The sequence below is a fragment of the Saimiri boliviensis genome, chromosome 9 (genome assembly GCF_048565385.1).
Source record: "Saimiri boliviensis isolate mSaiBol1 chromosome 9, mSaiBol1.pri, whole genome shotgun sequence".
Taxonomy (NCBI): Eukaryota; Metazoa; Chordata; class Mammalia; order Primates; family Cebidae; genus Saimiri; species Saimiri boliviensis.
The window spans coordinates 47,311,446-47,330,581 of NC_133457.1; the positions used below are offsets into that span (position 1 = coordinate 47,311,446).

General features: G+C 45.2%; 1 protein-coding gene and 1 long non-coding RNA gene across 2 annotated transcripts in view; one reads left to right on the forward strand and one right to left on the reverse strand.

Annotated features, from left to right (window-relative positions):
- Positions 1-19,136, forward strand: part of CMTM8 (CKLF like MARVEL transmembrane domain containing 8) — a 135,132-nt gene that overhangs the window by 111,836 nt on the left and 4,160 nt on the right. Inside the window, exon 2 of the mRNA XM_074405800.1 lies at positions 7,663-7,836. Coding sequence (XP_074261901.1) covers positions 7,663-7,836 — 174 coding nt within the window. The remainder of the gene's footprint in view (positions 1-7,662; positions 7,837-19,136) is intronic.
- Positions 7,830-19,136, reverse strand: part of LOC141585636 (uncharacterized) — a 68,648-nt gene continuing 57,341 nt past the window's right edge. Inside the window, exon 8 of the long non-coding RNA XR_012519227.1 lies at positions 7,830-8,527. This is a non-coding gene — a long non-coding RNA (uncharacterized LOC141585636). The remainder of the gene's footprint in view (positions 8,528-19,136) is intronic.

Genomic DNA, 19,136 nt, shown 5'->3' on the forward strand with positions numbered 1-19,136 from the left:
TGAAACCCCGTCTCTACTAAAAATACAAAACATTAGCTGGGCGTGGTGGCACGTGCCTGTAATCCCAGCTACTCAGGAGGCTGAGGCAGGAGAACTGCCTGAACCCAGGAGGCGGAGGTTGCGGTGAGCCGAGATCACGCCATTGCACTCCAGCCTGGGTAACAAGAGTGAAACTCCGTCTAAAAAAAAAAAAAAAATCTATTTTTGCTTTGAAGGACTACTTTTGTCTCCTTCTTGCAACCTACTGTTTCTTTTTCACTTTTGTGATGTCTTTTCTCTCAAGGATGCTGATGATTTTGGAGTGGAAGGTGTTTTCTTCTACCGCTTCAAAGTTTCTTTCTTCCAGTTTGTCTTTTGGTTTTTGCTCTCTGTTTATATAGACATATAGAAGGCTGTGCTTCTGGAGTGCAAAGCTGTGTGGATGCCCATAGCATGTGGATGGGGCTTGTGAACCTTGAACTTCATTGAAGATTGACCTGGCTGGGCTGTGTGTTAGGGAATCCCCAAAGTCAGTATCTTTGTCTTTTTTCTTATGCTCGTGAAGATCTGGCTGCCAGTATTCTTAGAACCCAGCAGAGGGAAAGGCTAGGGATTAGACAGATGAGGAAGTCTTCATACTGAGTACTTAATTAAGCCCCTTGCTTTCACTATAATGTTCAAGCCCTGTGTCCCTCAATCCAGTGACTATTTCATTTTACCTTCTTTACAGTGTTTCTCAGAAGTAATTTTGCCTCCCAAAGAATATTTGGCAATATCCAGAGACATTTTCGATTGCCATTTTCAGTTGCCACTAAGAGTGGGTAGGTGGAGCACAGCTGCTGGCATCAAATAAGTAGAGGACAGGGAAACGGCTGTGCACATCCTGCAGTGCACAGGGGAGCCCTCGGCAGCGAGAGTTGCATTGGCCCAGGCAGAGCATGGTGGCTCACACCTGTAATCCCAGCACTTTGGGAGCCCACAGCAGGCAGATCAGTTGAAATCAGGAGTTCGAGACCAGCCTGGCCAACATGTTGAGACCCCATCTCTACTAAAAATACAAGTTAGCTGGGTGTAGTGGCACAACCCTGTAATGCCAGTTAACTCAGGAGGCTGAAGCAGGAGAATCACTTGAACCTGGGAGGCGGAGGTTGCGGTAAGCCAAGATCGCGCCACTGCACTCCAGCCTGGGCAACAGAGTGAGACTCCATCTCCAAAAAAAAAAAAAAAAATTATTGGCCCAAAATGTCAATACACTTGAGGTTGGGGAATCCTAATCTGGAGAATAAACTTTCACACTAACGATGGAAGTGGGGTAGTCACCCAGAAGCTTGCAGTAAAGCAGAAGGGAAGGACTTTCAAACAGCTTCCCACCAATCATCCTTATTTTAGCTGCTCCTCCCACCCCCAACCTTTGCTTCCTGTCCTAGAGCTACCTGAGTCTTTTCAGACTTTACAGTGAAGTTGGTTTGTTTCTTGACTTACCTGTTAACCACCTTAGAACTCAGCTTTCTTGGGGTTGTTAGGTCAGTTATCCATCATTCATATGTGTTCTAAGCTTCTAAAAACGTTGCAGTTGTCTCTTTTCCTATTCAACCCATCCTCTTGAAAATTTTAGAAGGGTTTTTGGAGGGAGCAAAATTGGGTGTTCAGTCTGATATACTTTCCCAGAATGCTAAAACACATGAAATACATGTTGAAGCTACAGTCATTGGCACTGACACAGCAGATGAACATGGGTGAATAGAATGGAATAAAGATTCCAGAAACTGCCACAATATGTGGGAAGTCCCTGACAAGCGATACTGGGTCAATTGTCTGTCTGCTAGAAAAAAAAAAAAAAATTGCCTTTCTGTACCCAATATATAGAACTCAACACCAGTTGGATTAAAGATGTAAGCTTATATACAAAACTATAAAAATATAGGAGAATGTTTCATAATCTTCTGTTGAGGATGACCTTGCTTCAGAAGGTAGAAATAGGCCAGGAGCGGTGGCTCACACCTGTAATCCCAGTACTTTGGGAGGCCAAGGTGGGTGGATCCCTGAGGTCAGGAGTTCAAGACCAGCCTGACCAACATGGTGAAACCCCATCTCTCCTAAATACAAAAAATTAGTGAGGCATGGTGACACATGCCTGTAATCTCAGCTACTTGGGAGGCTCAGGGAGGAGAATTGATTGAACCCAGGAGGCAGAGGTTGCAGTGAGCCGAGACTGTGCCATTGCACTCCAGCCTGGGCAATAAGGGCAAAACTCTGCCTCAAATTTTAAAAAGAAGGCAGAAATAAAAGAGTTAAAGAATAACCAACTATGTCAGCCGAGCATGATGGTTCCACACCTGTAATCTCAGCACTTTGGGAGGCCACAGCAGGAGCATCACTTGAGCCCAGGAGTTTGAGACCAGACTGGGCAACATAGTGAGACGTCACCACTACAAAGAAACAAAAATAAAAAATTAGCCAGATGTGGTGCATTCCTGTAACTCCAGCTATTCAGGAAGCTGAGGTGAAAAGATCACTTGAGCCCAGGAGGTAGAGGCTGCAGTGACCCTTGATTGTACCACTGCACTCCAGTGTGGACAACAGAGCGAGACCCTGTCTCAAAAACAAAAAAAAATTATGTAAACACTTGAAACTTCCATAGATAAAAGACTCTGACTTTGAAAAATAAAACTGGCTGGGGAAAATATTTGCCACATATATAGCTGGTTACCATCTCTCTTATGTGAAGATCTCTACAAGTCAGAAAGTGACTTTTAAAAATCTGGCCACCACAGTGGCTGGCCAGGTACAGTGGCTCATGCCAGTAATCCCAGCACTTTGAGAGGCTGAGACAGGCAGATCATTTGAGGTCAGGAGTTCAAGATCAGCCCTGCCAACATGGTGAAACCCCGTCTCTACTAAAAATACAAAAAATCAGCTGGGCATGGTTGTACACGGCTGTAATTCCGGTAACTCGGGAGGCTGCAGCATGAGAATCACTTGAACCTGGGAGGTAGAGGTTGCGGTGAGCCAAGATTGCGTCACTGCACTCCAGCCTGTGTGATGGAGTGAGACTTTTAAACACACACACACACAGAAAAAAAAACTATCAAGAAATAAGGGGAGAACTCTAAGTGGTTGATAAGCATTAAAAAAAAAAATGCTCTACTGTCCTCAACATTGATGAAGAAAAATGCAAATTAAAGTAGAAACAAGATGCTATTCATCAGTGGTTCTTCCTGTGCAGTCCCTGGGCCAGCAGCATCAGCATCACCTGAGAACTTGTTAGTAGTGCAGATTCTCAGATCCATCCTAGACCTGAATCACAGGCTTGTGTCAACAAGCCCTCTAGGTGATTCTCATGGCCAAATATGAGAATCAACCAGGAGGAAGAAGGAACAGCATTCGGTGTTGCAGGTGGCTCTCTCACAGTATTGAGCAAGAGATAGCGGATGTAAGACTGAATACTGTAGGGTCCATTTATATGAAGATCAAAAGCAGGAACTAATCTAGAATGATAGAGATCAGGGCAATTGTCGCCTTTAGTGGAGAGGAGTAACTAGAAGTGGGGGTAAGGTTTTCAGGTGCTGGCAGTATTCTGTTTCTTGATTTGGGTGCTGGTTACACAGGTTTGTTCAGTTAATCAAAATTCCCCAAGCTGTTCACTTAGGATTTGTATACGTCATGCTGTATTTCAATACAGCAGTGAAAGGTAAAACATGGGTTCTGGTTTTTTTTAAACAGGTTTTTAGCCATTTAAAACATGGAAATTTAGTCTGGCGAAGGTGGAAAAGCATGCATATACTGATATAAGAGAGTAAATTAGTACAGGTTTGGATTATTTTGTTTTTTGAGACAGAGTCACACTCTGTCACCCAGGCTGGAGCATAGTGGTGCGATCTCAGCTCACTGCAACCTCTGCCTCCCCAATTCAAGCAATTCTTCTGCCTCAGCCTCCCTAGTAGCTGAGGTTACAGGCACACACCACCACGCCCAGCTAATTTTTGTATTTTTAGGAGAGACCGGTTTTTACCATGTTAGCCAGGCTGGTCTCAAACTCCTGGCGTCAAGTGATCTGCCCGTCTCAGCCGCCCAAAATACTGGGATTATAGGCCTGAACCACCATCCTTGGTCAGTAAATTAGTACAAGCTTCTGCCGAACAATTTGATAGCACCTCTAAAGCTTAAAATATGTATCTAGAAATTTTCCTCCTAGACATCTGTCCTGGAATTCAGGTATACAGAGGCATATGTTATAAAAATGTTTCCGGGCATTTTTGTACAAACATAAGACAACCTAAATTTCCATCAGTAGGGGAGTGGTTACATGAATTATGGAAAACTGAGTAACTGTTAAAATTGGCAGAGATCCGTGTGGTAGTGTGGAAGGCTGTCCTCCATGGTATTACTTACTGAAAGAAACAACTTCTAGGTCCTGTGAACAGAGTGATCCATATTTATAAGGGAGAAAGAAAAAGGTGTACAGGAGGTGGTTATAAATGCAAGGGAAGAGGCTAAAAAGGGTAAATACAAAATTGGTCATGTTGGTTTTTCTTGAATTTTTATCACTGGTGGATAGGGATGGGGATTCTCATTTCTTTGTATATTTCTGTGTTCATGTTTCTCCTGCATTTATCACTTTGAAATATTTTAAAAGTCTTAGTTTTGCCATCCAAAAAAAGTCTTAGCCTCAAAAAATGTTTATCAGGGAAAACAAACAGTATTTTTGTAGTCTAAGCAAATAAAGATTCGGGTTTACCTGAAACACAAAGCAGAAGATGAATAACATTTTTGAAGAGTGATTTTTTCAGCATTGGTTATCATGTGAGATAAAAGGCTTGCTTCTAGATATATTTCAGTTACCTAGGAAATTCACTTGGGTAGAACAATGCTTTTCTTGACAGAGACATTCTTTTTACTTTGTTTGCTGGTGAGGTCATGGGTCAAGTATTCCTGTTCTTTGCAAGGCGGCTTGGTTAACAATATTGTACCTTTGTGTCAAAGATGACAACAGCTAGCCGACTAGACAATGCAGTCCTGGACAGCAGGCTTCACTCACGTTAATAATAAAAAACGTTTTTTCATCCAGAGCCAAGAGCTGTGAGTTGAGCCTGTTTAGCTGGACACAGACTTGTGATGGAAACTCTTAAGCCCTGGTGATCCCACAGAGAGACAACATCAACACATCTGCAGCGCCTCTCCACTCACTGTTATGTTTCCCGTGTGAATCATCCACAAAGGGCCGCTCTGACCCTCAAGAAGCCAGAAATGTTTTCGATGCTGCCATGTCAGATTACTTTGATTACCAGTCTTACTGATCCAACAGAATGTCAAACACATGTATATAGATTACCTGTCAGGACCAATTCAGGCCCAGAAACCTCATTCATATGAGGCTTAGCACTTTCTGGAATTATATCCCGTTTTGTGTACCTTCACTTTCAATAAGGGTTGTTGTCAGCGATGTAACCACAAAAGCACATCTCCATGAAGCATCTTGTCTCTGGAATTCATACACTAATATCAATCAGACATAAGAATGTTGATGCTCAACTCTAAAGAGCAGAAACAGCAACATTTAGAGTCTTAGCTGCTCCCCAGCACAGGCACCCAAGCTATGCCAGGGAAGTGCTTCTCTCGGGAAGCAGTTTAACATGTCTCTTGGAAACCCGTCTGATGGCTTCAAGGTCATCATGGGAAGTCTTCCTTCTTAAAGAAGAGCTTAAGTCTTCTCTCTTCAACATCCACTTCTTCAAAACCCTGTTTGAAGGTCTCCGACTACCTCAAACTGCGTAGGTTGAAAATTCAACTCATGCACAACAATCCCTTAACCTGTTCCTCTTCCATCATCCCAACAGAACAAGTCAAACACTAATCTACTTCAGAAATCTTTCTAGAGAGCTGGGGATCATTCCATTTTATGCCCTCCCCTTTCCTCCTCTGACCCAATCAATATCTAATCCATTAAAGTCCCATCTGCTGAAATTTGTCTTAAATTCATTTACTTCTCGATATTCACCGCCACCATATTGGTCTTGAAGACTCATATTCTCCCGCTTGGATTATTGCGCAGTCTGAACTTGTCTCTCACACTGCTCCCCCTTACCCCTTACATGTCCATTCTCTACCCACAGCCAGAGTGCCCTTATAAAAAAAAAATAGCCTAATCTTAACATTCTCTTGCTTAAAACTCTCCCACTGCCCTTCAGATAAAGCACAAATCCCTAGACCTCCTGGGCTCGTATCATCTGACCTTCCCCAACTCTCTTAACATTTTACACCAATATCCTACCTTACTATATGTTCTTACAGGTTCTAGAAGGTAGCAGAGCCCTTCCCACCATCAGACCTCTGCCCACGCTGTGTTCTCTGCCTACAGCATTGCCTTCCCACCTCTGTCTCGCTAGTGCTTTCACTCAGCCTTAAGGTTATTCTTCAGCCTGGATTTCCCCGATGCTTCCTGTGCCTGCCAGCAAGGTTATTCCCCTGTCACAGACCTTTATCACACCCTCTACCTTCTTCATAACATTTGCAACAGTTGTAATTGCTCAGATATTTCTCCCCACTAGACGTTAGTTCTGTACAAGCAGGATCTATTCAATCTGAATACCACTGTCCTTCCTGCCCGAGAGCAGGAAGCCTGGCATATTGTGGGCGCTCCTGCGTGAAACGAATGAAATCTGTCTTCCAAGCCTGGTGATTAGAGTATTTTGTTTCATATGTCACAAAGCGAAAACAGAAATGAAATTCTTTGTCCTGAGTCACACGGTGAGCCAGGACTTGCAGGGCGAGAGCCCACCCTGGACTCCTGTTGCTGTGTCCTGGGGATGTGGTTCACTTCTGAACTTTTTCGTGACTTAGGAATAAAGTCCACCTGGAGGGTGCTAGAATGTGAGTGCATACCTTGTTCCAGGCTTCCTTTGTCCAGGACTCAACACACCTACAGTTTAGGTCAGTTTGTTTTTCCTTGATGACGTCTTCCATGAGTCAATGAGTGGCATTAATTTGGCTTTGGGGATGGTCGTACTCATCAGCAGTGGGGAAGTGTTGGTGACTATTGCTGGGATAAATGCACACTTGTAAAATGCTGAGCGTCTCCATCTGCACTGGGCTGTCGCTCATTCTCTCTTCTGAAAGCTTTCTCAGACCGCAAGTCACTGGCCATCTGTGAGAACAGCAGGGAATGCCCAGAGGTTCATCCCTTGAGAGCAGCTCAGCTCCAGGGGCCACCTCTAAGTGCACCTGCAGCCTTGTTTCCTTGACAGGTATCAGCCTGGGAGCAAATTCCAGCCATAGATGTTGTTTTTCACCAAGTGATGTTTTAAAACTCCTGATGAGTGCTAATATTTAAAACCAAGATTATTATGTACAAGCCTGAGTTTCTGTATTCTCCTGGAGGGAAAAGAAAAGGCCTGGCAAAACCAGCCCACGACAATCAACTAGAGCTGAGTTTTAAGAGTACTCCCTAAAACAAGGCATTATTGGTCCCTGCCTGGCCTGCCATGGTTCCCTCCCTGGCATTTGCAGGCACATGAGTTTGCAAACCCTGTAATATTTTTAAGTCATGGCAGGGGAAGGAGCGGGTACATGCATGAAAGTTGTAATTGACATTCTGTATAATTATTTTTTTTTCTTTGTCCCTTCTTCCTTCTTTTTCTTTATCTTCTTTCCCCTCCTCTCTCCACCGCTTCTACCACTTCACAGGTTCTGGGGCTGCTGGTATGGACACTTATCGCCGGAACTGAGTACTTCCGGGTCCCAGCATTTGGCTGGGTCATGTTTGTAGCTGTATTTTACTGGGTCCTCACCGTCTTCTTCCTCATTATCTACATAACCATGACCTACACCAGGATTCCTCAGGTGCCCTGGACAACAGTGGTAAGGAAGCCATGGGTGGTGGTCTTGTCCAGTGCCCACTAGGTAGGATGGCGAGAGTCTTCCTCCAGTAGTCAATTCAAGACTGTCTCTCTGCCCAAAGAAGATGGCCCATACCTTGCAGAACCGAACACAGCAGATAGTCTCAGCATCATCTAATTGCCTTTCAAGTGGCTTACACCTGGGTGTGAAACTGGGCATGTTAGAAGGTCCAGAAATTCGTTTCAGGCAAAATTACAAACCAAGTCTCAGAAGACTGAATCAAGAAAAGCCAGGTTCTCTCCTGTAGACTCTCATTATTTCCCTGTGAACAGTGTCACTTGGAAATAAATATGTCAGGGTCCCATCCTCTGCAGATCGTGCTTCCTGCAAACCTCTCCTGGGGCTGTGGACTTAACCCTTTGTACATCACAGCTCTTTGATGTTGGAGCACATTGTGTACAGAGTTAGAATGCAAATGAAAACTGCTATTAGAACACATAGGTGTTCTTTTATATTTGAAAGAGAGAATAGGCAGGGATGACTGGATTCTCCTTCTGGCTCTGGTACCATACTGGATGCAGGATGGTGAACATGCGATCCAGGAGAAACAGATAAGAAGGTGAGTAGATACGAAACCCTGTGTACTGAGGCTGCCACCTCAGCTTAGGATGGCTGGGAACTCTTCAGAGGGGAAGTGACATTTAGCTTCATCCTGGAGATCGAACACACACATCTTAAGTGGACTCACAGGGATAGAAGGTGGGTTCCCCTTGCCTTAGAGCATTGACAATCTTGTTGTGAAATTCAAAGTAGCTATATGACTTACAAACAAAATCCCAGTGGCACCACGTGTTTATGTAGAAAACAGAGCTTTTCAGTGATACTATTGTCTGTTTTCAACCAATATGTGAGAAAATTATTTAGTTCCAAAAAACTGACTTATGAACTAAATTTGAAATCTAGTCTATTTGTGGTTGTAAGTTAAGTTAAGTTGGCAGACTTTCAGACAGCACTATCGTGGTTCAAACTGCACCTGGCTTTCTTCTTTCTGTGTTGCCTTCAGAGCTAAATTAAGCCCCCCAAGAAAACAAGTCTCGTTTCCTTTCACAAAGCAGACTGACTGACTCCTAACCATTTCCCCAAATCCAAAAGTAAGGACTCTTTATTAAGGTTTTCAAGAAAGTGTGGCAAGTTTGAAAAGTAATTCCAAATAAGGTGCTTATCACTGTCTAGGTAGTAGAAGCAGCCTTGTTTGAATTGGTATTTTCCTGCCCCAGGCGGGCATCAGGAGGAAAAGACTCGTTTAGATGCTGGATTCAAAAAAGAAGTCAGCACCTTGAGGTAATAGTAACTATAGGAACACAGGATGAGGGAATAATCAAAGTAAGTTGGAATTGAAGGAATGCCATTTTGGAGAAAGTTGTGTCCTAGGGTGGGTCTTGAAAAAGTGCCTGTGAACTTGAAGAAGAGGAACTTGGACAGGGTAGTAGGAGAGCAAATTGTTAGGATGGAAGAATGGACAGTAGCCTTATCTCCCTGTTGCCTGAGCCCCAATTTCTAGTTATGTTATCTAGATTAGCAGTTGGCATGCTCTCTCTGTAAGGGACCAGATAGTAAGTATTGTAATATTCTTGAGCTATACTTCTCTGATCCAGCCACTAAACTCTGCCTGCAGCATTGAGAGCAGCCATAGGCAATGTGTAAATGAATGAGCATGGCTGTGTTCCAGTAAAACTTTATTTACAAAAACTGGTAGTGGCCGGATACAGTGGCTCTTGTCTATAATCTTAGCGCTTTGTTGGGAGGGCCAAGGTGGGTGGATCACCTGAAGTCAGGGGTTCGAGACCAGCCTGGTCAACATGGTGAAATTCTGTCTCTACTAAAAATACTAAAATTAGCCTGGCATGGTGGCAGGTGCCTGTAATCCCAGCTACTTGGGGGGTTGAGGCAGGAGAATCACTTGAAGCTGGGAGGCAGAGGTTGTAATGAGCTGAGATCGAGCCACTGTACCACAGCCTGGGCAACAGAGTGAGACTCTGTCTCAAAAAAAAAAAAAAAAGGCCGGGCGCAGTGGCTCAAGCCTGTAATTCCAGCACTTTGGGAGGCTGAGGTGGGTGGATCACGAGGTCGAGAGATCGAGACCATCCTGGTCAACATGGTGAAACCCCGTCTCTACTAAAAATACAAAAAAACTAGCTGGGCGTGGTGGCGCGTGCCTGTAATCCCAGCTACTTAGGAGGCTGAGGCAGGAGAATTGCCTGAGCCCAGGAGGCGGAGGTTGAGGTGAGCTGAGATGGAGTTTCGCTCTTGTTACCCAGGCTGGAGTGCAATGCGCCATTGCACTCCAGCCTGGGTAACAACAGCGAAACTCCGTCTCAAAAAAAAAAAAACAAAAAAAACCAACAGCTGGTGGTGGTCCAGATTTGACCCACAGGTCATAGTTTACTGACCTCTTGTCTAAATCATATATAGTCTTTCTCTTCTCCAAGCCTAAAATTTCTTCACTGACTTACTGCATTAAAAAATTTTAAATATTGCCTTTAATGGTACTTAAAAAAAAATTAACAATGCCTTCTGGGCACCCCTAGTTTTAAAATGCTTTGATTTGCATTATCAATTTATTATAAAGTGTGTCCCCGTTTTATTTTATTATTTATTTATTTATTTTTTAAAGATGGGGTTTCACCATGTTGGTCAGGCTGGTCTTGAACTCCTGCCCTCAGGTGATCCACCCTCCTTGGCCTCCAAAGTGCTTGGATTACAGGCGGGAGCCACCATGCCTGGCCTGTCCCCATTTTATAGATAAGGAAACTGAGATTTGGAGTCTTGTGACTGCAGATTCACACACAGCAGGGATCCTCTCTTGAATTCCATGTGCATTTCTTTTCTGAGCTTATCCTGCTCCAGGCCTCCTCTGCCTGAGTGGTAGCTAAGAACTGCAACCAGATGCCAGGAAACCAAGACTTGTAGTCCCTTCAGAAGAGTTTAATCATTTATCCCTTAAGCAAGGCTGTCAGCCTCCAGGTCAGGGGTTGCACGCTCACATGCGTGAGGCACCAGTCAGGTCGTGCTCATGAGTGAACTTAGCATGGTATTGAAGATTGCCACCCAGATACACTTTCTTAGCATCTTAAACAAATTGAGAACATTCTTCACAAATAAATATGCTGGAAATGGCCTCCCAGGATTGCTAAATCTTCTGTTTGTTTTCTAAGGCAGTCTAGAACTCTGGGCTTTGGTGTAAACTCTCCCAATTTTAAAATGTTTACAGCATATTCTTAAAAAATTCATTTGCTAGGGCCGGGCGCGGTGGCTCAAGCCTGTAATCCCAGCACTTTGGGAGGCCGAGGCGGGTGGATCACAAGGTCAAGAGATCGAGACCATCCTGGTCAACATGGTGAAACCCCGTCTCTATTAAAAATACAAAAAATTAGCTGGGCGTGGTGGCGTGTGCCTGTAATCCCAGCTAGTCAGGAGGCTGAGGCAGGAGAATTGCCTGAACCCAGGAGGCGGAGGTTGCGGTGAGCCGAGATCGTGCCATTGCACTCCAGCCTGGGTAACGAGCGAAACTCCGTCTCAAAAAAAAAAAAAATTCATTTGCTGCCAGCAGAAGTTACAAGTCAAACATGTCTGACTTCTTTTTGGGGTTTATGTTTACTGTTCCAACTCAAACCAACTTTGTAACTTCTCAAAGCATTTGTGAGTTGGGTACCCAGTGTTAACCAAATATCCAGAGCAGAGATTGGAAAAAATTTCTGTCTGTTTACAACTAAAGGCTCTGACTAAACTTGCTTATTTTCTACTGCCCAGCAGAATCTCTCACAGAGCAGCCTGGGAGGGATTCAGATGCCAGCCCGACTGTCGTGTCCCAGCACAGATCAGGAACGTAGCAAATGTCAGGCTGGGACTTTGTGCTGAGGCAGCTGCCAGGCTCCTGGTGCCAAATTGGGCTGCCTAGACTCTTGCTACTCAAAGTGTGGTCCCTGGACCAACAGCATCACTAGGAGATTATTAGGAACACAGAATCGTAGGCCCCGGTCTAATTCTGATTTGTACTGACTGCATCAGAAATTCTGTAAAGGGCTTCAGAATCTCTATTATGACAAGATTTCCAGGTCATTCTTAGGCACCTAAAGTATGGGAAACACTGGTTTAAAAATATAGATTCATAAGCCCTGAGTAAAAACCTTTGGGTCAGATGTGAATTAAGAGTTATTTTTGCTGGGCACAGTGGCTCATGCCTATAATCCCAGCACTTTGGGAGGCCGAGGCGGGTGGATCACGAGGTCAGGAGATTGAGACCAGCCTGGCCAACATGGTGAAACCCCGTCTCTACTAAAAATACAAAAAATTAGTCTGGCGTGGTGGTGGGAGGCTGAGAGTTTTTTTGTTTGTTTGTTTGGTTTGGTTTTTTTAAAGACGGAGTCTCACTCTGTCGCCCAAACTGGAGTGCAGTGGCGCGATCTGGGCTCACTGCAACCTTTGCCTCCTGGGTTCAAATGATTCTCCTGCATTTAAGCGATTCTCCCGCCTCAGCCTCCCGAGTAGCTGGGACTACGCCACGCCAGGCTAATTTTTTGTATTTTTAGTAGAGTCGGGGTTTCACCATGTTGGCCAAGCTGATCTTGAACTCATGACCTCGTGATCCACCTGCCTCGGCCTCCCAAAGTGCTGGGATTACAGGCATGAGTCACCGCACCTAGCCGAGGTTTTTGGGTTTTGTTTTGTTTTGTTTTTCAAACTTTAGAAAGGTAATAAGGTAATTCGGTACATTTACAGCAATATGTGACATGCGGCCCTGAGTCTGGGGCTGCACTGTAGTGAGACAAATGACTGTTTCTGCAAGAACACATAGATTTTCCTGCTCAGGGGTATAGTGAAGCCACATTGCTCCCATGCCCATTCAGGTCAGCTTTTATTGCCAGATGGTTTTTGAATTTACTCTTGCTTTTCAGAACATTTAGGGAATCTAAGATTGCAGAGAAGGGATTGGTAGTCTTGGTTTTAGTCCCCTGGGAACTTGTCTGGGAGACCACTGCAGAAACCAGAGTTTTAGAATCTCGTGTGCAGCTCCTCGATTGCTAAGGCATGAACTTTGTATTGAAATCCTGTCTTAATAGGACGTTCCCTTAATATGTCTGGGGAGGTACAAAGTGACCTATGTCCATTTTTAGTATGAAGCAGCAACCACCACTGGTTCCTGCTAGCACCTCCAAGCTCCTGCGCTACAACCATTATGACACCATTTATTCAGGGAGGCTTGGGTGGGTTTTCCAACAAATCTGATTTAAGCTAAAAGTTCAGAGCAGTAAAATGTGCCTTCCTCATAGCACTAAGTGCTAGGGCTTACACACATGCGTTTCCTGAGGATTCGTCCTGTGTAGAACATCCCTGCTGGCCTCACTGCAAGCCCTGTGAGCTCCAGAGGGCAGGGATGTTTGCTTCCTTTTACCAGTAAAAGTACTTTTTTTTTCCTTTTTTTGGAGATAGAGTCTCGCTTTGTCACCTAGGCTGGAACACAGTGGTGCAATCTCAGCTCTCTACACCCTCTGCCTCTCAAGTTCAAGTAATTTTCCTGCTTCAGCCTCCCGAGCAGCTAAGATTACAGGTGCCCACCACTATGCCAGGCTCATTTTTGTATTTTTTTAGTAAAGATGGGGTTTCATGTTGGCCAGGCTGGTCTCAAACGCCTGATCTCAGGTAATCTGCCCGCCTTGGCCTCCCAGAATGCTGGGATTGCAGGCATGGGCCACTACGCCTGGCCAGCAGTTACTGTTTCTTAAGTACATACTATGTGCCAGATGTCATGCTGGGTCCTTCACATTTTACATCATTTCATTTAATCCTTACACTCTGCAAAGACAGAATGCGTTTTCTCCATTTTGCAGATGAAGAAACTGAGGCACTGAGAGGACGCTTGAGAGCCAGGAGGGGCTGCAGGTCCTCTAATGCCACACAGCTGTGAACCTTGGAGTCTGTTTGACTCCCAGTCTACACAAATATTCCAGTTTCTCTTGCCCTCGGAAGTAGCTGTTTCTGCTGCTGTGCCACCTTCAGCAGGACGCGCCAGCCCAGATGTTGGGTCTTGGCAGTCTTTTCAGCATAGCAGCTCTGAAGAGCGTCATTCGTTATTGTAAATCTTCCAAAAGACCCTCCCACTAATGACGGTGCCAGAACTGAGCACCCGACTTATTAGCAAGGGCTGAGGGTCAGAAAATGGGACCTTCCTGTTGGCTCTGTCTCCAGCCAGCCTGCCTGAACCTGCAAGCCTAAGTCCCTGCTGTCACCTGGTGGGTCATGTTATCACCAGGATCCACTGAGTCTTCCGACTGACTCCCATTTACCCATCAATCCAAATGGCTTAGGCTGAAGGGCTCAGTCAAGTTCTAAGTGAGTGCCTCTGGCCTCTGGCTGATACAATCATTAAACAGGAATAAGAAAAGTAAATTGCTGTGTATACTTTATAGTTTACACAGCTCTTTGACAATATGGTCTCCTTTGTGATGGGTGGGACGTGTATAGTTTTTCCCATTTTGTAAATTGAGTACAGTCTTGGGAGGCCAAGGCAGGAGGCTCACTTGAGCCCAGGGCTTCAAGACCAGCCTGGGCAACATAGCAAGACGTGTCTCTAGTAAAAATAAAAATTAGCTGGGTGTGGTGGGCCTTAGCCCATAATCCCAGCTACTTGGCATGCTGTGGTGAGAGGACTGCTTGAGCCCAGGAGGTGGAGACTGCAGTGAGCCATGATTGTGCCACTGGGACCACAGCCTGAGAGACAAAGCAAGACCCTGTCTTTTGAAAAAGGAAGAAAAAAGCCCAGGCACAGTGACTCATGCTTGTAATCCCAGCACTTTGGGAAGCCGAGCTAGGCAGATCACTTGAGGTCAGGAGTTTAAGAAAACCCATCTCTACTGAAAATACAGTTGGGTGTAGTGGCAGACGCCTGTAATCTGAGTTACTCAGGAGGCTGAGGCATGAGAATCACTTGAACCCAGGAGGCAGAACTTGCAGTGAACCAAGATCATGCTACTGCAGTCAGCCTGGGCGACAGAGTGAAATTCTGTGTCCGCCTCCGTCCCCCCCCACAAAAAAAAGGAAAGAAAGAAAAGGACTCTGATAGAAAACATGTGTACAAGGCTGATTATAATAAGCAGAGGGATATTTAAATAAATGCTAAAAAGAGAGTCAGGTGCAGCTCCAGGGGAGTCATCCTTCCCAACTGTTCACTTAAATTTTCCGAGGTTTGTGTATGCCAGATGGTGAACCTGGGTAGCCATGTCTTTCAACTCTTAAGGATGCAATATCAGATGCCTGCAAATCTTGCCTTCTGAGCCGTCTGAATAGATGTAGCACCAGGGACAGCAACTGCTCATTTTCCCCAGTATCCATTTTCTTCTGCAGTAACCGGAGTTTCAGTGGCGTCTTGGCCACTCTGCCGCAAGGCGGGCCCTAGGACTGAGTTCTGGCTGAGGGGACGTTAGTGGCAGTGATGTGTGAAGCTTCATGGCCCAAAAGTAGGGCTGCTGTTTTGCTCCTCCAGCTCCTTCCGTTCTCCTCCCCCTCCTCCCCTTTCTATCGGCTGGGACTCCGCTTTGGCAGTGGGACACCTCCTGGGCCATGTGGAGAATGGTGAGACCCTAGAGGTGGTTGAGGATTGTAAAGGATGGAGCCTGTGCCCCATCACCCTGAGGCTGCCAGACCAGCTCTGACTGCCTACGCCTTAGATAGGAATAAACTCTCTTTCCTAAGCCACCCTCTTGGGTCATGTCACCACACCCAAGTTTACTGTGTATTATCCCAGGGCTTCTTTCCATTATCTTGAGACCTGATATTTCTCTTAATATGTCCTCAAGGCCGGGCATGGTGGCTCACGCCTGTAATCCTAGCACTTTGGGAGGCTGAGGTGGGTGGATCACCTGGGACCAGGAGTTCAAAACCAGCCTGGCCATCATGGTGAAACCTCATCTTATATTAAAATATGTGTGTGTGTGTGTGTGTGTGTGTGTGTGTGTGTGTGTGTGTGTGTGTGTGTATATATATATATATATATATATATATATATACATATCTCCTCAAGTACTATGCATAACTGGGTAAAAGTAAGCCAGTATTTGAGAAAAAAAGAACATTTTTATACCAAGGAGGGATTGATTTTCAGAAGAGTAGACCTCTCTCTCTCCTCCCTTCCTCCAAAAAAAGAAGTTGAAAATCTCTTTTTTTGAGAAGGAGTCTCACTCTGCCACCCAAGCTGGAGTGCAGTGGTGTTATCTCAGCTCACTGCAACCTCCACCTCACAGGTTCAAGTGATTCTCAAGCCTCAGCCTCCCGAGTAGCTGGGATTAGAGGTGCCCACCACCATGCCTGGCTAACTTTTGTATTTTTAGTAGAGAATGGGGTTTCACCACATTGGCCAGGCTGGTCTTGAACTCCTCACCTCTCAGGTGATCTGCCTGCCTTGGCATCCCAAAGTGCTGGGATTACAGGCGTGAGCCACTGCACTCGGCAGAGATCTTAAGTTATTGTCCTTGTAGCTCTCTTTTACCATGGTCCAGGGAACTGGCATTTCAGTTGGAGGAGCTATAAGGGTTTTCAGCTTGAAGTCTCTGATCCAGGGCCTATTTCTCTATAGCAACAAGACCTCATGTTTCTATGAAGCTCAGTGACATTCTAGAGCCCTCTGAAGCTTCATGTATCCCTCCTTCACTTCTGTAGCCACCCAGATTTCTATTTTTAACATTTATTTATTTACTTATTTATTTATGAGAAGGAATTTCGCTCTTGTCACCCAGGCTGGAGTGCAGTGGTGCAATCTCAGCTCACTGCAACCTCTGCCTCCTGGGTTCAAGCAATTCTCCTGCCTCGGCCTCCCAAGTAGCTGGGATTACAGGCACGCGCCACCATACCCAGCTAATTTTTCGCATTTTTAATAGAGATGGGGTTTCCCATGTTGGGCAGGCTGGTCTCAAACTCCTGACCTCAGGTGATCTCCCCAACTCAGCCTCCCAAAGTGCTGGGATTACAGGCGTGAGCCACCGCGCCTGGCCCGGCCCTCTTTTTTTAACCGTTATGACGATCCCAGTTTCTTTGCTCTTCTCTTTTTTTTTTCCGTCTCTTCACCTGTTTTCATTACAGTTCCTCCAACCCAGGTATTCTGGACATGTTCACTCTTGGTAATGTTAAACAAGACTAGGGAAGTCACAAAGTTAGGCACTGTGAGTTAGTGTAAATGGAGGCCTGTAGCAATCTGGCAGGGACCGGTGTCGGGGGTGCACAGCGGAAGAATGCCCCTGCCTTCTACTCACATCTCTACCAACCCTCTTCCCCTTCCCCATTTCTATCCAAGGGAAATAGCAGTTTGTTTCTTTAGAGTTCAGAAAAATGGGCCATACTTACTGAGAGATGTCATATCATGTTCTGAGGTCCTAGAGTCAGAGAGCTCTCTTTTCCCCATCTCCTCCCTGGCCCCCTCATCCACATGGGTCCATGCACAAGGCCCAGGACGTCCGGGCAGTTCTGGCCATGTTGAGCTTCCTCTAAATTCTCTTTCATGCATTCTCATTCTTTCCTCGTAGGAAGAACTGACATGCATGAGAGCCCTGAGACACATGCTCAAAGATGTTCACTGCAGTGGCATTTGCAATCCTGGAAATGCCTATCAATAGGGGAACAGTTAAACTATGAAGTATCAGTGGTGAGACAAGACGTGAAATTATTCTGTTTGGACTGCTGTGTGAAGATGCCTTTGGTATCTTTTTTGTGTGTGTGAGGCAGGGTCTCACTCTGTCACCCAGGCTAGGATACAATGGCACGATCATAGCTCACTGCAGCCTCAAACTCCCAGCACTTTGGGAGGCCGAGGCGGGTGGATCACGAGGTCAAGAGATTGAGACCATCCTGGTCAATATGGTGAAACCCCGTCTCTACTAAAAATATATATATAAAAAATTAGCTGGGCGTGGTGGCACATGCCTGTAATCCGAGCTACTCAGGAAGCTGAGGCAGGAGAATTGCCTGAGCCCAGGAGGCGGAGGTTGCGGTGAGCCGAGATCGTGCCATTGCACTCCAGCCTGAGTAACAAGAGCGAAACTCTGTCTCAAAAAAAAAAAAAAAAACAAAACTCCTGGGCCCAAGTGATCCTCCCATCTCAACCTCCAAAGTATCTGGGACTACAGGTACACACTGCCATACCCAGCTAATTTTTTTTTTAAGAGACAGGGTCTTGGCTGGTCATGGTGGCTCACACCTGTAATCCCAGTACTTTGGGAGGCCGAGGCGGGTGGATCACCTGAGGTCAGGAGTTTGAGACCAGCCTGGCCAACATGATGAAACCCTGTCTCTATTTTTTAAAATAATTGGAAAAAAAAAAAAAAAAAAAAAGAGAGAGACAGGATCTCACTATGTTGCCCCATCTGGTCTCAAGTGATACTCCTGACTCAGCCTCCCAAAGTGCTGGGACTATAGCATGAGCCACTGCCCCTGGCCTATATATGTTTTTAAATGAAAAAAAGAAAGCAAGTAACATAACTCTGTGATTCCATTTCTCTCAAAATGTTTGCTTGTGCTCTAGAAGAAGGGGTTTAGATGGAGTAGGAGCCACCAACTTTTTATTCCAGATTGTTCTGTCCAGGGTAGATTTTCTTAGATTATCATTAACATGTGCTTTTTTTTTTTTTTTAAAAAAAGCACATTTTAATGTTTTTAAAGTAAATACATGGCTAATTTATTAAAGAAAAATAAGTTTAATGTCCACTGATACAAAATGAAAACTGAAGGCTCTTGTACCTCAAAGGTAACTACATTTGATGATTTTTCCGTTTTTTTAAGACTAAGTTGCTCTTCCCGCCCAGGCTGGAGTGCAATGGCATGATCTCGGTTCACTGCCACCTCTGCCTCCTGGTTAAAGCAATTCTCCTGCCTCAGCCTCCTAGGTAGCTGGGATTACAGGTGCCTGCCACCATGCCGGGGTATTTTTGTATTTTCAGTAGAGATGGGTTTTCACCATGTTGGCCAGGCTGGTCTCAAACTCCTGACCTCATGATCCGCCCACCTCGGCCTCCCAGATTGGGGAATTACAGGCGTGAGCCACTGCACCCAGCCAATTTTTACATTTTATAAAAGATGGGAGATCCTTTACTTTTCAAGTACTAAACGTACATAACTCTATATTCTGGTTTTTTTTGTTTGTTTGTTTGTTTTTGGTTTTTGTTTTGTTTTGTTTTGTTTGAGACGGAGTTTCACTCTTGTTACCCAGGCTAAATGGCGCGATCTCGGCTCACCACAACCTCCACCTCCTGGGTTCAAGCAATTCTCCTCCCTCAGCC